Source organism: Apteryx rowi, unplaced genomic scaffold (genome assembly GCF_003343035.1).
Source record: "Apteryx rowi isolate R43461 unplaced genomic scaffold, aptRow1 scaffold_57, whole genome shotgun sequence".
Classification (NCBI taxonomy): Eukaryota; Metazoa; Chordata; class Aves; order Apterygiformes; family Apterygidae; genus Apteryx; species Apteryx rowi.
In genome coordinates, this window is record NW_020450838.1 from 280295 (window position 1) to 302514 (window position 22220).

Genomic DNA, 22220 nt, shown 5'->3' on the forward strand with positions numbered 1-22220 from the left:
GGGCAATCTCTGGCCATTAGGATATGCTCAGTTTCTAAGGGTACAGATGGGGAAGGGGAATGGAAGGAATTCTTATTTGCAGCTACTGGAGAGTAAATATCAGGCTGTAAAGGGAAGAAGTCACAGGGGATGAAGGGGGAAGAGTTGCCAAGGACAGAGAGATTTTCTTTGTGTACATAGTCTGATTTTCTGCTGAGTACTAGGGAGGTTGATGGGTTTTTTTAGATCCAGTGTTTATCTTTACACTGGGATGCAAAAAATAGCCACTTTTCACACAGGTTTTTTTTTTTTTGGTACTAGGCAACTTTGTTTTTGAAACAACTCTCACCGGTGCCCTGAACAACACCCAAAAGGGAAGGGGCTCAGTTTGGGGGTTAATGGAATTTGCATGAAGCTGAGTCACAGTTGGCTCTAAACAGGAACAGTGTCTGCCCAGCACACGGCTGGAACTCAGCTAGTAACCACAGGAGCCAGCAAGACCTCAGCTGGCCAGGTCTGTGAACTTCCTGGAGCTGGCTAAATGCACTTGTTTTTCTAGAATATTTTGTAAGATCTAAATTATGATTTCAGTGCTATTCCTTCCTCCCAGCTCTCTGAAGAGCAGGGCATGTCCCCAGCAGAATGGCTCCCTGGGGTATCCCTTGCGGTGCCAGGATGCTCCCAGGGCAGCCTACTCACGGTCAGACTGTGCGGAGACAGACTGGGTTTGCAGAGTGGCCAGCTGTCCCCGCTGCGGGGAACCTGGAGCAAGAAAGCAATAGCAGTGCTATGTGGTAACCAAACAAATATACTGCAGGAAAGGGACATTTTCCCTGCAGGTCCTCCCTCTGACCCCAGAACTGAGGTGTTGGTATCATATGTTAGTAATCAAAAGAATATCCGGTTAGCTGAAGTATATGGTATTACAAATATTAAGAATTGCTAAATATATTAGGCATCACCTATTTTTGAAACCACTAAACTGACAACAGTTTTAAATATTGTAGTAAATGCTCTTAGATGATGAACAGGACAGGTATAAAAAGTTAAAACAAAATAATGAGTCTACTGCAGTTATCAAAAGAGTAAGCACACGGTTCCTTTCCCTACACATTTTCTAGCTAAGATAACCATACCAACAGCTTCTGAATTTCTTAAGCAAAGCAAGATCCATAGGGAAGGGAGAGAGTCATCTTAATCTTTTATTAGACTAACTAGTACTATAGGATAAATTAGAGAAGTATCTTCATGTTTTATTAGACTAATACTACAGGATAAATTAGACCAGTTTGACAATYGAAAGCTTGCACATAATTTTCCACCTGTATCAGCCGGTCTAATAAGAGATATTGCTTTTCTCTATAGATATGGCTTCACTTATGCCTTTAGGCCATCCCAGCTACAATAACATTGCTACTAATTCTTTTCACAGTTTCAGACAAGATACGTCACTTTTCTTTGCTCCTTCTGCTAATCAGTTAAGGCCTGGAATGAGCCCTGAAGCTGCAAATTTCCCATGGACTGGAAGGGTTCAGTCAGACAACCAGAACTGCTTGTTCTCATCTCAAAGGTGGCACTTTGTGATGGTTTAAGCAATTTGGGGGTTTATTACACTTGTAATCTTCAAGCAGGCTTCTTACTAAGTGGTATTATTCTAGACAACTCTGTCTCTTCGTAAGGGTGTTTTGGGAACTTCCAGGCCTTGTTTGGAAGAAAAGAACCAGCCATGTCCTCTGTGTTACTCAGGAGCCAGACTCTGTGCTGCCCTGCCACTTGGGCAGCCATTTGCACAACAGCAACACATCACCTCCAAAATCAAGACAAGAAGGATTTACAGTTGCTCTGCACTAGCTTAGTCACTCAGACTGCAGGCCCAGAAACATTTTTGGGAATAGCCAGCTTTCTCCTTCTGCACAGGTGTCATGGGGCAGCCCAGCAAAATTCCCACCAGTGGAAGAAAAACATCTCCCCTTACAAAAGAGCAGATGCTGACACGTGAACTTTCACTATTGAGCAAGAAGATTTCCATCCCACATCCAGAGCTGGAGTGAAAAAGTTCAGCAGAGCAAACACTTTTCTAATCTGTGTGAACGACACAGATAAACACCTAAGGTGGCCCAAAACCACCTCATCTCACGAACCAGTATAAACCATTCAACAGGCTCAAGCGCCACCTCCTGGAAAATCCTTTTGCTTCAAGTCTACTTCTAGAGAGACAATTTGGTAACAGGACAAAGAACAAAGCACTTAAAACAAGACAAAGATGCTCATCACTTTTCTTCTGGCTCATGTGAGATCTTTGAATGTTGAATTTAATTGAAAGACTATAATCAGTGGCACACACTAAACCCAGAGGAGTTGATTCATATCCGCTGCCAACTATATCCAGGTTGGTTCCTGCTGAGTGGTTACATTTGTAAAAGGATTTTTGTGTTTTGGAAAAGAGATCTTAGTATTTTTTCAGAAAGATAACTACTTAAGCCTGTAAGCTGTCAGAAAAACATGGCAAAATAGATGAGGGGCAAGCCAGGTTCCAAAAACCAGAGGGAAAGCTTAGTTTAAAAGTACCGAAAAGCTTTGAAGATTTTTCTCAGTCTACAAAACTGGGTTTGAAGCCTGCAAATGTTTATCACCAGGTTTAGTGCTTGCACGAGAAATAGTCTAATTGCAGGCAATGGAGTTCTTACTAACACAATGAGGCAAATGTTTAATAGGGTGAGTAAAATCTGCAGGACAGGATCTTGTTTTGGACTTAGGGATTTCAGGTCATAAAATGTAACAGGATCTGCTTTTCATTTTATCACTAAAACCGGAAAAAAAGAGCACATCTGAACCAGATCTTTAGAAAGGTCTGGGTCTGAATAATGTACAAAGGTTCCCATAAGAACGTCTGTCTCCATTACAAATGACTTGCTACACTGATGAAGATCACACATCACACCACAGCATATCAGTTTTCACAGCACGTGATATCTGCAGTGGAATGAAAAACCAAAATGCCAAAGGACAAAAATGAATCTGCTGCTCAGATGTAAAGAGGAAGTGTTTCAGCTGCAGTATGTGTACTGAAGGAAAATGGCAACGGCTGCTTACGTCAAAGAAAGTCCCTGCATGTTCCAGGATGAGTTGGCTGGAGTCAGGCTTGTTTTTGCAGTAGGTGACATACATCTGAAATTTATCTGCCTGTGAAAACAAACATCAAGGGAAAAGCAAGATAAGCTATTACTTTGCTCCCACAATCTCTCATTAAGGCTCACTAGGATAAATACAGGTGATAAACCCCCACCTCTCACAGCAGCAAGAGAATTGCAAATTAAAAACTGAACAATTACAGGCAGTTCATATCTTACCTGAGCAGTTCTGAGGGGGATGAGGTGCATCACATAATGGCTATGGGAGGCTTTTTTTAACAAGTCATACAGAGGGAAGGCCTAATACTTTAAAGCAGCTGTAATATAATTTCTAAGAGCTCTGATGAGGTTACGTAGATTGTATGCGAAAGTCAGAAGGCCTCAAGTCTCAGTCACGAAGTTTTGGCTCTATCATCTCCTACTTGCAGATAAAGTCACTACGGAAACTCTGGGCAAGAGACTCATCTAGTTCAAACTGGCTAGAGTCAACTTTTTTGACTTGAGGCTCGCTCATATTTCTGAGGCCTGGCCCAGACTTGCCTTCCCTACCTTGGTTCACATTTTAATGGCTCAAATTTTATGTTGTGCTAAGAGTGTTTTGCATTTCTCTTCTTAATTTATTTATTTTTAAGAGGAAATTAAAAGCATCTGTGCACTCCTGCCTTAGAGCAGTTTCATATTACTGAACTCAGGTCTCTGGGGAGGCAGGCCAAAGAGGAGGACTGCCTCTGTTGACTCCTATTGGATTTTTGATACCAGGTATCTAAATAACAGGATCCTGCAACTGAGCAGGCAACATTTTGTTTATGTGCATAACCACACACACAGCTCTGGACATGTACTATTACTGATACGATGTACTACAATCTTAAAAGAGCCATGAAGATTTTGCACAGAATGGTATATAAACGTGTCTGTCTTTCTTTAAATATGGAACCTCTTTTTTGTAAACAATATTTCTGAATCCCTTTTATCAATATTTCCAGCACATTTTTTAAATAAAAACCTGTTTGAAATGGTCCAAAAACATTCATTTTTTTGGTAAATGAAAATGTTCCATAACGACTTTGAAGATACTAATTCTCAGCTTTAAAATATGAATAAAGCCATCAGAAAAATCATCAAGATGGTTGACTTTCCTGGCAAATATTTTGAAGAGAGGACGATTTTCATACAAATAAATTACCATAGCTAATTCCTGGAGACTTGTACGCCCTTAAGACTTTTAGCATCAAGATTTCAAAAGTTCTGCTGGAAATTTTCAAACAGTTGGCACTGGGTAATGGAATGAGACAGCCCAGTCRCTCAGCAATTTCATTTCTGAAGGAAAATGTTGATAAGATTTTGTGCCTTTGTAGAGGTCTCATGCATTGCTGAAATTCTCTAAAGAGGGCACATTATGATTTTAAGTGTGCATCCTCCTAGAATCCTCTGCAAAGGAAYGGATGTCAGCCCTATTAAACAGGCTGCTGAACCAGCAGGTGTGAAAGTTGCACTGGTCAGTGAAGGTCAAGGGCAGAGGCTCTAGAAAGTCTTCAAAATGTTGCTCAAGCATTAAGGCAGGGAGCTTTCACCCTGGGAGAGGTGAAGGGAGAAGCAGTCCTAGTTCCAGTTTAGCCCTGGTCCTCACTTATCACTGAGGACATAACCCTTGCACCAATTCCCAGCTTGTTTCTGTCTGTGCTGGAGGAATTAATTTGAATAAATAACGAAAAGAAGAAGCCTCATTACCCAGGTGACGAAGCAGTGGCCCACATCCTCAGGCAGTTGTTCGTATTTCTCTAGTTCTTTCAAAAAAATACTGAAAAAAAGAAGACAACAACATAATTAGTTACAGTCAAATGCCCAGGAGAAGCAGATGACCAATGAATTGATCAGTGTTAATGATCAATGCTTGTATCTTAATTACAAGGCTAATCAAAAGCGTCCTGCCTGTGGAAAAGGTGTGTCCGTGCCAAAAGATGCTTCATTACTTGAGCACAATAGTGCCTGGCTCAGCCGGAAAGGAAAAGACAACAGTCCTCAGGAGGGGGTCAGTGTGCTCAGGAAGGCAAAGCCATACATGAGGACCAGACAGTGAATCTTCAAAAAGATCTTGTGAAGTGGTCAGAGCATGAGCAGAAAGAGGAGCTCTGAAGCTCTCAACTTTCTATCACCAGACTCAGTGCACTGGGCCACACTGGGCAAAATGAGGCAAGGGCAGCAATTTAAAGCAAGCCTGACACTTTGTGGGTGAGTAGTAAAATCCCAAATTAGAGATTTTGTAATCAACTCACTCCCAACACCTTGCACGATGACCAACGTCTCTGTTTTCAGACAGAGCCCTGTAGAGCCCGGGTGGAAAGAGGAGCATGAAACAGAAACTGCAGAAAGAGAAGCAGCTGTATATGCTGTTTCCCCAGCCCTGAATTCTGTCAGGGGATGCATTAACATCCCTGGCCAAGGGAGAGGAGGGAGCCAGTAAAGGGAGAAGTTTATTTTAGCACTGCTAGAAGCAGTGGTGGGAAAAGGATGATGCAGAAGCAGCAGCCTGGAGGAGGATGGATCAGCGAAAGGAGGAAAGGCAGCAGCAGGGAACTGGGGAGCATCACTAAGGGTTGATGTGGGCAGTGGCTGGGAGTGAGGAAAAGTCAAACAGGAGAGTAATCATCTGTCATCAGTGAGGATCACCAAAAAGAAAATACAGCACCACAAAAAGGAGAGGGGGAGTGGGAAGGTAACTGGGGGATCTCAGCACAGTTTTAAATGGGGGAAGAATATTTATTGATATGACTGGGCAATTCATGTGGGCTGGAAGTCAATTCATCTATTGGGTAAAGGCCTTTTTAATGTAATAAGCAGTTTGAATCTAATATCCTGACATCCTTTGAAGCTGCTTGCACAAAAGCATCAATACAACAGCCTCTGCTGGACCATATCTACGTGTATATGACAGCCCACTTTATCTGGCTGAAGCACTGAAAGTCTCTCAGAATTTCAAGGGGGAAGAGTTTTCTGATTTGTTTTTCAAAGTGCTTTGCTTTTGATGTGTAACTTGAAGACAGACTTTGAAATTCAGACTGAACTTACAGGATTCAGCATCCCTAAATGTTATGTATATAACTCCTTATATTCATTATAGCAGGGAAACAACGTCAGGAATGATAAACTCCCAAAGTTAGGTTTTATTTCTTTAATTTTGATGAACTATTTACATTAATAAATGCCATACAGATTTACATCCACCAGTCTGAGGTATATCTCATGCAGGTATAATGGAGCCTGAGGTCTCCTCTTCTCACATTTTGATAGGGATACTGTTGTAATACTACATGTATGAAACACCATGCATCCATCAAGAAGACCTCATTTCCTCATCTTCAAAACTGAAGGAATATGCCTTACCACCTCAGTGCCCCATTCTTCCTCAAATGGATGAACTGTTACTTATCTTACAGATGTGTAAAGCATAAATACAGTGCCATGAGATGGAAAGCGTGGATAGGACTACAAAGCATTGGTGTAACACGACTTTAACATTTTTAATTAGCTGCAGGCAAAGTTTAAGCAAAAATGTAATTCATTTTTGTAAAAGAAAAAAAAAATAAAATATTTTGCAAATCTGGATCAATTACTTTATACTTCTGTGTGCATTCTACTGCACATGTTCATTGCAGAATCCACATAGATGTATATGTATAGACATGTATTTWAAAAAAAAATCAGTAGACATTAATAGAAATGTTAGGAAAACTTACTTGTTATGAAAATCATATATCTCCTGGATGTTGCCAAAGATGATGTGTTCTTTATTAAGGATCCCAGGGGGTATTTCTTCCACTCCACTTGTCATTTCCCAAAGGTAGGTCTGGAAGACATCAGCAATTCTTATTTTTGAGAGTAAATGCAGTACAAAAGAATAGATCTCCCTGTTTCATTGCCAAAGGCACAAGCTGACAGGAGAACCAGGCACTCTGAGATTAAAGAAACAAGCTAAAAAAATAAATGTTCCAGTGTCACAAAAAGCTCTCCTGAGAAATTCAGAGTTCTGATGCCAAAAAAAGTCTGAAGGAAAAGCAAAAACATGCCAACACCTGTCTTTTCTGTCCAACTGATGGTACCCAAGAACTGCAGGCAGAAACAGTTAAAAGTTGGGTTTGTCACTTCAGTAGCATTAGATACATAAAGCTCACTTTCTAGCCTCAGGAACATGAGAGCTGACAGACTGCACTGAAATACACTGTGCTTTTTGCCCTGAGAATCACAGACCCTTCAGAAACACCCTTCAGCATAGCTAGGCAAACTGTTTGGCAGAGCAAATCCAGCTCTTTCTCCAGCTTAGGATCATCCAAAGGAATGGGTGTTAATTCTTAAGGAAATGCTCCATAATTCAAAAAAGACTGTAAACCAACAAATTTCAGGTGAACTCACAAACATATTGCTCCTTGCTGAGTCCCAGGGAACTGCCTTTGCTCTCCAAGGAGATGACTGCAGTTTTGCAAATAAAGGACACCTTTGCACTCAGGTGTCCCCAGGGCTGCAGACATTTACAGCCTCATGCGGGGAGCACAGGGCATGGTTTTGCCAGTGAGAGAAAAACTCGCTCTGCTGCCCACCCAGCTCCCACCACCAACAGGACCTGGCTCGCCTGCTCTCTTCAGCCCTGGCTCTATATCTTCCCTCAGCGCTCCTGCAGGGAAAGAGCAATCCTGTAGTTAACCCACTGAGGCTGGCACTCCCACACAGCCTCTTTTTAAGGCCAGCCCTGCACTGGCACTTTGTGATACAGTAAATGGCACTACTAACGCATGACAGGGTGCCATGTCCTTCCTGAGAATACTGGAGACTCCCCAGACTGTAACTTACCTCTAAACATTCATGTAAGTCCCTGACATAAGCTTTTTCAGTCTGAAGCAGCTCAGCCATAATGAATCTGGAAAAAGAAAGTATTTTAGGTGCTTTGGACATGACAGGCATTTGTACAATGAACAGAAAACAAAACTTCCTTCTGTTGTCTTCATAAATCGGTGTACTTCCACTCTAAATCTTCAGCTGTCCCACCTTGCACATTCCACCTCCTTGAATGACATATCATTTCATACTTGTAAGGTTTTTTTTTAATATCTTTTCTACATAAAATTCCATCAACTTGTATTTCTGCAACCCTGTGGTGTGGTTTGCAATTTACATGTTCAGTCTTAATGGGCAACTGATTCTCAGCAACATCAATGCTTTTTTGCATGAGTAAGGACTTGAGAGTGACCCACAACACCTGTATCTTCACAAATATATAGCTGTAAGTCACTCTGAAGCTTGGCCTTAAGTGGGAATACTGATGGAGTTGGGAGAGACCACTAGCCTAAAGTGGCTTCAACAGCTTGGTACCCGACTGGAGGCAATCCAAACTTCTGGAGAGACCAACAACCACTCTTCAGTGCCTCAAGCTGGGCATCTCAAAGCTGAAATGTCCAGTGTTTGGAAAATGTGCCACAGGTGGACTAAGCATACCCTCTGTCTTTAAAGTAGAAACAATTTCTTATCAAGGTTATCCACTGTAGTGGATATTTCAGAGGACTGAGAAGGATCATCTATGCAAATGCTTTCCTTAACATTATCACACAAAAACTAAGAAAAAATATTGTAAAATTAAATTGTTTCTAGATTTTAAATAAAAGAGTACTCTCCCAGTATTTACTCTAGCATGAAATATTTTCAATTCTATCAGTTCTACACCCACTGAAATTTGAAATTGAACTTTCAGTGAAATCTGAGTTCACTGAGACCCACAGTCAACTCCCCTTGATGTCAATGGAGTTTAGATTATAACCAGACATGCGCAGATGCTTTTCAAATTTTCTACTCATTCTACTTTTCCCATACAGCTGGAAAGACATCATGACAACGACTATCTCCATGACATGAAGGTCTAATCAAAGTGCTTGACTCCTTTCCCTTTCCAAAAGTAACTTCTGATCAAAAATAAAAAAAAAAGTAATAATCAAACTCTATGTTCTGAAATCCTTCTCTAGTCTACAGTCACAACTTCTGCTCTACCGCTGCAGGCCTATCTCTATAGTCCTACAGCTGAAAGGAATGATAGGGCTGTCAGTCCGTTCTGGTCAGGCAAATAGCATAGAATCACCGTTAGATAACGTCTCATTGCAGACTGAGAGTGTTTTTGGACATACTCTTTCTTTCTGGCCGACTTTCTTTTTTCTTCATTGACTTCATGGTTTGCATCTCGCAACTTTACTTCACGGTCCGAAAGACTTGCTGGAATAATATCTAGTTCTAGGTCCTTGTTATCCTAGAAACAGTAACGGTACAGATTTTAAAATCAATTAATCCTACTGGTGTGTAAAAGGCAGCATGCTCATGAGGTTAAATGGATAAGGGACAAAAGTAGGATAAAGCTACCAATAGCCAAAAGAAGGAAATTCAAAGAGATTTAGAAGAACTAAGGAGAGAAGGGAGAGATTACCCTTCACTTACTCTTACACTGGAGAGAATCTTAAAAAATACTGACTATGAATTTAACAAGCCTCCATTCTTACTTCTGTCTAGGAATACGCATAGACAAAGGTCTAAATTACTCCTTCACATCTAAATTAGTTGCTTTGTATCTGACTTCATAAATAGTCTGGTAAAGTAAGGCAACACCCAGTAAGAGCCTGCAGGCAATCCCTGCTTCCAATAGCCTTCTGTCATGGAAATACCTTTCCAGAAAGCTATTAGTAGTGTTGTTTAAAACAGAGACCCTACAAGGAACAGTATTTTCAAGGTATTTTGAAGGTGTAAGTGAGGGAATTTATTCATCCTTCTTTGATACTTAATTTTGAAGGATGGTTGATTGAAAGCTATTTAAGTGTTTCTGCCTCTGATATTCTCCCTAAGACTGCAGAGGGAATAGCAGGAGGAACATATTTTTGTTTCTCTTGTATTGCTCTGTTTCACCTAAAAGAGCTCAGAAGTGAGATCAGGGATCATTTTTTCGTGTGGTTAAAGGATGAGAAAGTGGAAACTTGCAGTCAAATCCTGTTTTTGACTGAAGATGATGGTGTGAAAACAGGATTATGGCTTACACTAAAATTAATATATACTTTTATTCAAATAATGTGCTTCCCATTCCTTCTCAGTACTGGTCTTCCTGAAAATGGCGCAAACATTTATTTAGAAAATCTGATCTTCATCTGCCTCCTTCTTATCTGCAAAAATTAGTAAGCCTTTTCTCTTCTGAAAGAACAATTCTGAGGTTAGCTGGATTTTAAGTGTTTCTAATAGACACGTGATAATCTGCAGCATTCATTCTATGGCCTTCATTTCCCTCTGTGACTTTCAACTTTGGTAGAAAAGCCAGCAGGACATGGACTTACAGTACCTCTGTATTGATTCCAAGGGCTTTTTCCAGGGAGTAGCGGTATTTCCCCATCCTGAGAGAGAAGTCACGGTAGCGTTTGTCAACAGTGGTGACCCACTTCCTAATTTCAGTGGCATGTATATGTCCTTTTTCTACAAAGCTGTCAGCCAGCTGGATGAGGAGCTTCACTTTCTCTTTTGTTTGCTGCCCAAAATACAGTTTCGTTACATTATTATTTCTTTTGCATTTAATTCACATAGCAGTCAGATGCAGCTCACAATTTTATGTACATCATTAAACAGAGTGTGTACTTCATCTTACACAGCATCAGGTGCTTTAAACTTTCCCCAGTACAATATGAAGAAATGATATTTTTATAAGGACACATATGAAGCTGTAGGAGATACAAAAAAGCTAAGACTTTTGAAACTACACACACAAAAACTTAAGGAAAACATACTGGAAATTAGACGCATCTTCTTCCCATAAGCAAAAACTTTTTTTTTGTGTGCCTTGGACTAGCAGACAAGATTTAAAAATCACACATCATGAAATGTACTCAGCTACTCTGAATCTATATCTTGGTGGTTCTGCTGACCAGTGTAGGCAGGTCATTAATACACCAGATATCAGCCAACGAAGGTTTGAGTCACTGATCTTTGCTTTAGAAACAAATAGAATTTAAATCCAAATTCCTGGTTGATTATAAAATTCCTAGTCAGCTCCAGCTGGAGAATTGCAAACTGAGAGAAGCCTGAACTACAAAATGTACACCAAGTCCTGAAACCTTCCAGAGGTGTTTTCTGTTCTATTTGGGCACTGATTTCCCCTTAATCACCATGGTATTCAATGTTGAGGAACATGCAAATCTGGCACAAAGGGGACAGTTATAAATTTGAAAGACAAATTTTAGTTTCGTTTACAAATCTATCCCAGAAATTGAAGGTGCCTGGATCCTATGTCTGAGCCAACTCAAAATGCTTATAAGAACAGAGATATCAGCTATAGAAATTTAACTCTCAAAAAGCAGAAGAATAATCAGTTGTATCCCCATAGATGCTGGAGATCTGCTTTTCAGAGATGGGGAGAACTTTTCACTCTGCCTGAAGCGAGACATACTGTCAGGTATATGACATTATCAGCAATCTGGTCACAATGGACAAATGCATGTCAGACCAGAAAGCATCTAGCAGGTTTCAAACACAAAACTAAATTCAAGAAATGTCACCAGGAAAACAATTGAACAGCAGAATCAGAGGCCATCTCAGCAAATTAACTGAGTATTTAAGCAATGCTAGGTATGGAGGAGTAAAAATCTGACTTCGTGTCGTATTTAAAGGGTGTTTCGTTCCCCAAATCTACTGGTGTTTTTGCTTTCCAAACATTTGGTTTGGCCAGCAAGCTATTGGGATCAGGAAGGTTTTCAGTTACAGCTTATTTTGAGAATAGCATCCATCTGGGAGTGACATACATTTACAAGATTGCATGTGACACTGGTATCTTCTAGGTCAGCTGTAAGAAAGTGATTTACTAGAGTCAGGGGAGCAGGACTAGATGTGTCAGTGGAAGGAACAGCTGGTAATGGTCAATAAGGAACAAGGTGTAAAATCCAATCCTGTGCTAAGTCACAAGCTGAAATAGCTTGGAAACTTCAGAATGAATCAGGATTATTCTGATCAAAGTTAAGCGATAAAATAGTACATGATTGGAAGTGGACTGATTATGGATGGTTAGAGTCCAGAAGTATTGTTAAAGGAATGCTGCATGGATCCTGTCTGATTAAATTCATTTCTATCCATTGCTGTTTATCCCCTATTTTCACAAACATTCAAAATCAGGAAAAAAGAAGGAGAAGAGAAAGAACACAAACTCTGTGAATCAAACCCATGCAAACATGGACAGACTAATGAGGAATTTAAGGATTACAGAAGATCAATTTCAGGACAGAGTGAGATGAAGCTATGTAATACCAAAGCTGTGTCTTGCTCCAGTCTGACTTTGCAATTTAGATCCTTATCAGTGAATGCTAATACCCCTGTGGATTCACTGTCTCTGAATTACCTATATGGTTTGAATTAATTTGTCTGAAGCAGATCCAGTCGCTATTACTCTGCAAAACCCCAGATTTCTCAGAATTGCTCCACATAAATTAATAATAGATTCTTGGTAATGCAGCTTTGTATTAAAAAATGCTCACCCCAGAGTTTACAAAGTATTAAAGTATTTCACTGGGATCAGTGGAACATTTATAATGAGATGAACGATCATCCGTGATCAGTCCATCTGGAATTAATAAAAACAAATTGTGGTTGTAATGACAGAAGAAACAGACAGCGAATCCAAGTTGACCTTGGATATGTTCCGAGGCTATGGATTAATTAGTCTATATTATTCTGTATCATTCTCCTTGTATGATCGCTTGAGGATGGAGGATGGGTACATCTCAGTTAGGCATGAGGTTGCTGTGAACACTACATGCAAACGAACTTTCCCTTGCTTCTGATCAGAGCAAAAATGCTTCATAACCAAAACAGACCAACAGAGAAAACCTCCTTTTTGTGCTCATGTCTTGCTAAAAAGTAAATGTCACAGTTCTCAAAAGAAATTTCACTTCTGGGCTAGGAATGCCAGGAAGAAAATACAAAATCAAGAGAATATTATTGCAGAGATCTAAGGCATTGAAAGAGGACCACAAATATAGGCTAAGGCAGATGCCATAATTAGATTCATGTCACTGTTTACCTTGGCAGGTACTCTGAATTCCCCGTATTCCTTCAGGAGTTCCTGAGTTTCTTCTGCTGATTCCCCTGTGGAGTTGTGAGTAGAGAGGTAATATTCGCCTGTTTCTTGGATCCAGTCTAAGGCCTGTGAATGTCAAGAACAACCAAAGGAAAAACAAAACAAACAGTCTTTGTATTTCAAGAACTAATCCTCTGACAAAAGTCTGCCAAATGAAGGATATCAGGTCCATTGGGACTTAATACTGTGTGTAGTAAAACACTTTCTAGGAACACATAAAAAGAACACATTAATTAAAGCAGATGGGAGAGGGTGCCCAAGGTACTGTATGTTTCCTAGGAGAAAAAGGAGAGTAGGGAATTCTACCTATATACAGACAGCTCTGCATATGGAGAAAACAGTTTTCTCATTCAGCAATAGCTGAGTAAAACAAGTTTGCTCTTGCATTTATTTTCAAAAAGATGAATAAAATTYGGAATGAATCTGTCCTGGCAAAAATACTGGCTTTTGGTTGAGGGACTTTGTTTTTTYAGACTGCTTTAAAAATACATATTTTCCATGCTGCCGAAAGTTACAGTCTTTAAAACAACCAGGGGTTGCAACAGAAACTCCACACAGAGGCATCACACAGATACAAGGAGTATTTACACACTGTCAAGACAGACAGACAACGTGGGTTTTKTACGCTACCTGTTTGGCACTGCGTTCAAAGACAACATACTGTTGGCACTGATCTAATCTCCGCTTCTTCAGGGTCCAGAAGTGAAGGACCCGGTTCTCTCTCTGCAGCAACTCACTCAGAATGGCTATAGGGCAAAGGAAAATGACTGCATGATTAGTGCTTCTGTGAATGCATGCAAAAATAAGCCATAAAAAGCTGAATTTACTCACTCTGACCGGACTGAACTCCCAAGGGCAAGGCCCCTGAGATAGTGCTTCTTAAAAACAAGTATTGGATCAAAAAGGCTGTTTAAAAAAAAAAAAAAGCAGTTCCAGGGTTATCTAGTAAAGGAAGAAATGCTAGAACAGAGTTTGGGATGCACCCCACTAAATACATTGGCGTAGGTTACTGCCAGCCCTTCCATTCTCTCCTGTTGCTTACTTAGGAGTCTGGTCCTGGCTGACCTAGAAGGAGAAGAGTCAGGACCTACGAGGAGAAGAGACCAGAGTCTCCAGGCTGCTGTACCTGGTAAGGTCTCTTGTACAGCTGAGTGCTGCCCAGGGCGTCTCCGCGTGCTCCCTGCACAGTAACTGCTGGGGCGCAGTGYTGGGTTGGGGCCTGCATATCGATCCCCTAACCTCTTCCCTGCGCAGGGGATGCAGCGGACACTCAGGATCAGAACAGGCATGTAAGAGAGCTGCTAGTCCTTGGGGTCTAGGAAATACGTTCTCCTTCAAAACCCAACAGTGCTCAGCCAGACCATAACAACTTCATAAAAGGGCCTGATTTAGCTCTAAAAAATGTACTGTGGGTTTAACTTGAAGATACATACAGAGAAACTGCAAGAGACTGACATTATATCAGTGACAAACATTTTTAAATCTGGGTTTTCTAATGAAAGTGCACTAAGTCGTGTGTAATTGGCAGCACCGTGGCCCATCCCAAGTATTGCTGCGTATGGAGCTCAGTATCAGAGAGCCGGTAACTACCTCCGCAGATAGCACTTCCTCATCCTTAAAGTGGAACATCCACTAGAGGGGGCTTAGACAAACTCAGCCCAGGCAGCAGCCGCACTGATTATATTAAACAATTGGGTCCAGCTTCTCAACCAGTTACACTGAGTTATGATCATTGACAGCACACTATAAATAATCCCCTCACCCTGAGCCCTTTTTTTAAATTTACTGATATTCATTGCTTACGTACCAACTCTGCTGGCAGCAAGTGCATTTGGATACATCCCTCCCAATTTGCAAGTCTGACATTTATTATTGTCAAAAAAAATTGCAATTCTTAAGTTAATGGCAGAATTCAGAAGCCTGCATGGTGTTGCTGCTGGGGACATCAGGAATTTTTTCTGACTGGAAAGATTAACTGGAAGCTTGTGATGGGCTTCCTCGATCAGGTCTCTGTATAAACAGTTTATGCCAAGTAAAACTATTTTTTTTCCATATTAATGATTTTGCTTTGGAAGCACAGTAAGTGTTCTACAAAACAGTGCTTTTATTTTGAACTAAAGTGTCCATTTCAAACGTATTGCAAGTATCATTATCTTCAACAGTTTTTCCAGACATTTTCTGTGGGTAGACAAACTCATGACAGTGGCGGGGGGGAGGGATGTGTGGATCAGATTAACACTGAGGAACTGGTATCAACAGAAAGGAAGAAAAATAATCTTTTTGTTACAGTATTTTCATCTTCTGTGTACAACCAGCCAAGGTTCCATCCCTTCCACATATRTAATGGTTGCATTGCTATTAACCTGTATCTTTCTGCAGCTTTATAAGTAAGCCAATAATAAGAAAAAAATGGTTTAGTTCTGCAGATTTGCTTTGCTCATTTTTATCAGCACCTTGCAGCATTGCTACGCACAGATTAACAGCTGTTCGATTAAGCAGATGAGTGGAAGCATTTCAAACATCTCAGATGGATCATTGTTTGATATGCCAGGGTTATTCCAGGGACAAAAACTAGCAGATTGATCCCAGGGACAAGTAAGTTTGGGGTACATTTTCTCCTGTGCTCAGCAGCAACAGGATGCATCCTGACCTTGTGTTTGATATGTGCCTATTTATTTATGCATTCTGTGATGTTAGGGCAAAACTGTGTTTGACCATCTCAACTGATTGCCTGCATAATGGGGGATGGCACAGTGCATCTGCTCTTGCACAGCATCACCTGACAAGGGAGGCTAGAGAAGGCCCATGTTAGAAGGCTCTTTCCTTTCTTTCCCCCCATCACTCACAATAGCAAGAGTTTTGTATAAGGACTAAAGCCTAGAAGAAGAGGGACTACCTTCTGAGAGGCCTCACTACTGCTCCTAAAGGTGTCAGGCACACATGTCATTTCAGTGACAGCAGGCAGTAAAATCCTAGATGCCTTTTCAGCATGTCCACAAACTTTAGGACAAAAGTACAGCAGAGGGGGAAGCAAACAAAACACCTTCAATGCTGTCATTGCATCAGCRCACCAACCTTTCACTTGCTGCTCAGGCCCCCTCGTATGGCTTGCTACTCCGGGCATGCTGACATTGTTCCTGTGGATGTACTTGAGGAATACCTCAGCGTTCCTACGAGCCAGCGTGCAAGCCTAAGGAAAACAGCCCCAACCAAGAAGAGTTAGTAAAGATGAGGAAAGAAAGCAAGGGTAACCCGAGAGAGCGCTCTGCTTGTTCTGCAGAGGGAGTTTGCTTTCAAACGGGAACTCAAGAGCTAAGAGTCAACAAACCACACTTCAGCTAATAAACTAATAAATGTATTAAAATACATGAGTCATTTTGAAAATAGTTGGTGATTTCATATCTTAAGGCAAATTAATGCCAATAATAAAACAACTGTGTGTAAAGAGCTAGTACATCACATAGATTTTCAACCTAGCCAAAGCTAACTCCTCTCTCATGAAAYGTACTCATTGCTTCCAAAACGTACAGTCAATAGGTGTCACTTTTTAAGGCTTGCCTGCCAGAGTAGTTTTAGGTTGTGTATCATTTTTAGTGGAAGGTGAGAGGCTGGCTGCCAGTTGACTTGTCAGCCTGTCAGCTCTGCAGTTCTTACAAAGCAGCACCTGGAAGGCAGGAGGAAAGCTCAGACTCCGTCCTGGTGCTGCCCTGCAGAGACACAGTTGCTTCAGTTGTCTCTAGTTCATTAGTTACTGGCTTGGAGGAAAGAATTTGAAATGCTGTGTGTTTTGTATAAGCCAGCACAAAAATGCCATATAATATCTGTCATTTATAATGTTCATCATAAGCAATTTTGAGAATAAATACTTAGAACCTGCACAACTAACAGCCTCCAAGTGCAATTCAAATACTACRTAATTAGTCCTGATGACCTGTCTCTGAGATATGCATTGATAATAACACTTATCCACACCTATAACAGCAGTGGGAAACTGGTTTAGGGCTTATACAGCCAGCCAGTAGCTGAACTGGAATTATACCTCAGAGCCTTCTCTCAAACTCACCAATGCTGCTCTAAATTGACTACTTAATGCTTTCAGGACTAATGCTTTCAGGAGTTTTCCTGATTTATTAGAGAAGTGAAATGAGACCTTGAGAAAAGCCTCCTTTTGCTCCAGATGTTTGCTGATCAGAGGGATGACATGGTCTRTCTCAGCTGCCGGTCCAAGTTTATCTCGGCCTCCACACCAGTCTTCATCCCGTCTGTATTCTTGCTCCAGGCTCTCCAATACGCTGCACACCTGAAGCATGCCCAGAGCACAGTAGTTCAGTTATCCAGAATCATAATCAGGAAGATGACATTCAATAAAAGTCTACCAGCCAAAAACATTTGAAACCTAAGCATTTGGGACATTGGGCCATGGGATCCATCCTGCCATGGCATGGAGGATAACTGGGTATAAACAGGCCCTGGACAGAATGATCTATCAGCTATTCTTTACCCCAGAGATTTCTACTGTTTGAGGTTCAATTCATCTGGTTTAAGGGTGCTAAATTGTTCTTTCTTTCCAATGGATAATGGTGAAGAAGCTCAAAAGGTTGTATCAGGGCAGGGTTCAATCTGGCCCCAGCAGATCACTCAGGAAACAATCCCTATTCCGGAAGGGTGCTTTAGATGTGTTTAAATCCTACTGAAGTCAAGGGACTTAGCACATACTTAAACAAAAACACATGCTTAAATACTTTCCTGAAACAAGGTCTGAAGCTGGAACTAATTTGCTTCAGCTGCAAGTTAGTTGCTCCCTATACAGCTTTTGTAAAGGCTGATGGAAACCAACAGACATTAAATCAGTGCAGCAACCTAGGTGGATGCAGGTGTTTCCCTGTACAGGGCTTACACAAATTTCTTTTATCTTGGTAGAATAATAGGAATGAGGTAAATAAACCAACACAGCCTGAAAACCGTGTGTGCAGCAGCCCTAGTTAAGGCCAAGTCTTTTGTATTGCAGATCCTGAGAGTAACTCTCAGTGTCCTGCACAGACACTGAAGAAACCTGCAAAGTGTTTTCTAAAATGTTTGGGACTTTCTTCTTCTCTCCCAGAGGGCTATTCCTACACCCTCCACTGCTGAGATCACTCAACGTCCAGTGACTTATTGCTGGAGGTCCAGCTAACCATGTTCACCCTTTTCTTACTCATTCCTTTAGCTGAATACAGTTATATTCAGAGGACACCACGTGCTTAAGAGCATAGGCCTGGAAGAGAAACTAGGATCACATGGTCCCCCCCAGCTATCACAGGCTGTCTGCTATATAACTCCATTCATGAATACCTCAAGCTCCATTTAAAAACTGGTGAGGCGGGTTGATCAGTTAATCCTACTGCCAAGCTGTTCCAGGATCTTCACCTTTGACAATCTGAAATCAGCTTCTTGCTTGAATGCAAACCTGCATTCACCCTCAAACACTTACTGAAGAGCAAATGCCCTAGTGTTATTTAGCACAAAAAAAATGCATTTCCATTTTACTTCTTGGTTTTTGAGAACTCTGATACACTTTTGGGCTTTGGAGACATCAAAGATTAATGAAAGCAGATGGACAGCATGAGGCCCACAACTTTCCAAACAGGACTTCCCTTGCACATGTGAATATCATCAGTATTTTTTAACATGATGGGAGAAATAAATATAAAACAGGCTGTCAATGTAGTCAGAGAGAAACTGAACTACATGAAAGCCATGGCTCCACCAATGTACAAAGAACATAATGCTTTTGGGGAAGACAGGCATGAAAAAGTTTGGCTGGTTGTGACAGTCTCTCTGAAAGGCTGTTCTTTCTAGATACTCGGAGAAGTCAAGATCCAGCAAATCCACTGCCATCCAGTCAGGGAACAGACCGTCAAGGGCCGTAGATCAGTCACGCAGCCCAAGAGAGGGAGACAGGCTACTTGCAGCAGATAGTTTATGAGCATTCAAAGACTGAATGATCTTTGCCCCACATATCTGCTGAATAGACACAACCAACAAATGAACTGGTGGGCACTGCAGTATGCTTGTCTGTGACTTGGAAACAGGAAGAGCAACTGAATTGATAAATTACAGGCTATGCATATTTTGGCCAGCATATTTGACTGTCTAAAGCACTAATGAATCGCTTAATGGTTTTCATTTCTCCCAGTCCTCCAGCAGCAGTAATTCTTTTCAATTGTGAGTGCATCAGGGATTGTAAATCTGTTTGAAACTCTTCGCAGTGAAGGACATTCATTACAAGGAATGAATTCATCTTAAACATTCTTAAAAATGCATTAAACAAACGACACCAAAAAGTAGCCCAAGGATCATCTGCACCCTGGATATTAAGGAAAAATAATCTCTGTCCATAACGACATATTTCRCTGTGCTAAAACCTACCTATGTCTAGTTCTCTAATTCAGAAACAACTGTGTGACAACAACAATACAGATTTCAATGGAAATCACTGTTCCCTTTTGTAAAATCACAGGTTCCTGCACAGTCCATTCTTACACGAACTGCCTAGCTGCAGTAAATTACACCATGCAGGGCTATTTGAACATCTACAGTACAAGTTGCACCCGTTTAYGCAAGGGATGAATAATCCAACTTTACCAGCAGCCAACTGGAATGTGTTTGCAATACATGGATGCCTGGAATGAGGTAGAGTTGTGTCAGCATAAAATGGTTAATGCTGTAATCACCTGTGCTGCAGATGGATTTAAGAGAAATCACTTCATATCTTGTCATCTTTTTTGGCATGCTGATGTTTAAACACTACTGAAAACACTGGCTAGTGCTGCTCACAAAATAGTAAGTAATTAATTGCAAGCAGTTCTCAAGGAAAAGGGAGATTTATATTCCTCAAAATGAACTCTAGCAACATTAAGACTTTAAACTAAAATGATAGGATTTCAGAAAGTCTTCCATTTGGAAAGGAGACAATAGAAAAAATGTCATGAATTATATTATTTTCATATAATTTTAGTGAAAACTTTAATATGAAAGCTTTTGCATAATTCAAAATGCCTTTTTTTGGTTACAATACCTGCCAGAGAAGCCCAGTTCAACCTCTGATTTCCACATGTGGCTGAGCATTGCTACACTGCTGGAGCAAATGTCCTTTCAGTTAATTTTGTCAGTGCTGTGAGCTTATTGGTAGAAGACCCTCTGCACTYGGGGTCAGAATAGAAATCCCACAGCCCTCAGCACTGCCTATCACTGGGTGCAGTCACACTGGTGTTGGCCAGCTGGGGGTCACCTAAGGGCTCACACTGGTCCTATTCAGGTGCTACGAAGCTTGGTGCATGCCTAATGTGGGGATGGAGCCATGCAAACACATGTCAGAAGACAGAGGGCAGTTTATAAAGAAGAGCAGGGCTGACTTTGAAGGCACACTCTTCCTACCTTTGGGATCACTCAGGAAAAGGGAGACAAACCAGCATTGCTCCTTCCCGGGGAATCTAGCTCTCTGCTGAACCTGGGAACCCCGCCACAACCTGAGTGGATATTTGCAACAGCTCAACACTCTGCAAGACTGGAGAGATCACACTGGTGATCTTGGCCAGAGGCAGGACCTTCCCAGTATATGCTGGGAGCTAACCCCCCTGCTGTAGCAGTATGCTATGACATGGATATGGTACAGTTCAGCTCACCTGCTCAGAGGTTTTATAGAACGCCACCGAGGCATTGACCAGTTTGAGCCTGTCCTCCATCTTCAGCATCAACTGCTGCCAGTGCAAGGCCACCTTTTCAGCACACTCTCTGATGGCGTCAGCATCATAGTGCCCAGCCTGTAGCAGCACTTCGGCTTTCTGCTGGACCTGCAGGGCACTCTGGTGTGTCTTCTGTAAGGAAGTGGCATGAAAGAGGGACTGTGTATGAGGGGAGGAAAGAGAGGTTGTATAGATGTGCCAGACATATGGTAGAAAGGTGAAGCRAGGTGTGAGCATGGAAATGTGAGAGAGTGAAACATTTTCAGAGTTTTCTCCAGTTAACAGTTACCTTTCGCAAAGCATGTTGGTTGTAAATATTCACACACATTTGCAACATGTTATTAAAGCTGAGGACCAGCAAGCACTGGCCAAGATGGRTTAGCTCCACTGATCACCTACTGCCCCTTGGACAACAATGGGGTGTCCCAATGGATCCCTTYTGACAACCCCAATGCAGGCAACTGTTGCGTCGAGCTCACACCCAGCCTGTCCTCAGTGCTGACTGCATCCCACACAACCATGCACATACAAAAGCAAGCACTAAGGGCCTAATCACCCTAATTGGACTCTTGCCAAGCAGTTTGCTGGCATCAGCAGCTTTACATATGTGCCTAATTGTCCTGTCTGCAGGATACAACACATCAGTCCCAGAAAACATGAAGATGCCTTAGAGGGACCACTGTCACACTAAAGAAATCAGAGATATTCACAACAGTTTTCATCAGAAAATTTTGACAATGCAGTTTGGGCCACATAGCAAAAGAAACTTCCTCCATTAATTTTTTTTTTTTAACAGCATGAAATATCAACAACAAGATAGGTTTCAGAAGGTAAATTCACTCATATTGGAGCTACACTGTGCCACCTTCAAGGGCAGAGCTAGGCAAGTCGAACCTTTTTTCTTCTCCTCCGCCTTCGCCTAAATAACTCACTAGTGACCTTATAGGCAGGGCTGAATTATCTGCCCCATTCCCCAGCCTCCTTCATCAGCTCTCAGAATAACCAAATGGTGGCTACACATTCCTCTGTAGGCTGCCTCAGGGAGAATAGCCTCTGGCCCTTTCCAGACCCCTGAGTGGCTGTGTTCAGGCATGGTTTAGTCCAACATTTGATTTTAATCTTCTGAACAGAAGCCCTAAAATCTCCCAAAGACTTCTCTGTTCTGTGTCCCATTTGTAACTGCTGCCGACAAATTCTCATGTGATACTTTTATGATCTAATCCTTGAACCTGGAAAGAAGCTTGAAATCAT

At 41.4% G+C, this 22220-nt stretch overlaps 1 protein-coding gene across 1 annotated transcript in view; it reads right to left on the minus strand.

Moving 5' to 3' along the window:
* LOC112973832 (kalirin) overlaps positions 1–22220 on the minus strand; it is a 267351-nt gene that overhangs the window by 54136 nt on the left and 190995 nt on the right. Inside the window, exons 17-27 of the mRNA XM_026082189.1 lie at positions 20910–21101; positions 17396–17545; positions 16321–16435; positions 13876–13991; positions 13189–13311; positions 10468–10650; positions 9278–9396; positions 7956–8022; positions 6848–6957; positions 4842–4911; positions 3073–3162 (exon numbers count right to left, since the gene is read on the minus strand). Of these exons, the coding sequence (XP_025937974.1) occupies positions 3073–3162; positions 4842–4911; positions 6848–6957; positions 7956–8022; positions 9278–9396; positions 10468–10650; positions 13189–13311; positions 13876–13991; positions 16321–16435; positions 17396–17545; positions 20910–21101 (1335 nt within the window). The remainder of the gene's footprint in view (positions 1–3072; positions 3163–4841; positions 4912–6847; positions 6958–7955; positions 8023–9277; positions 9397–10467; positions 10651–13188; positions 13312–13875; positions 13992–16320; positions 16436–17395; positions 17546–20909; positions 21102–22220) is intronic.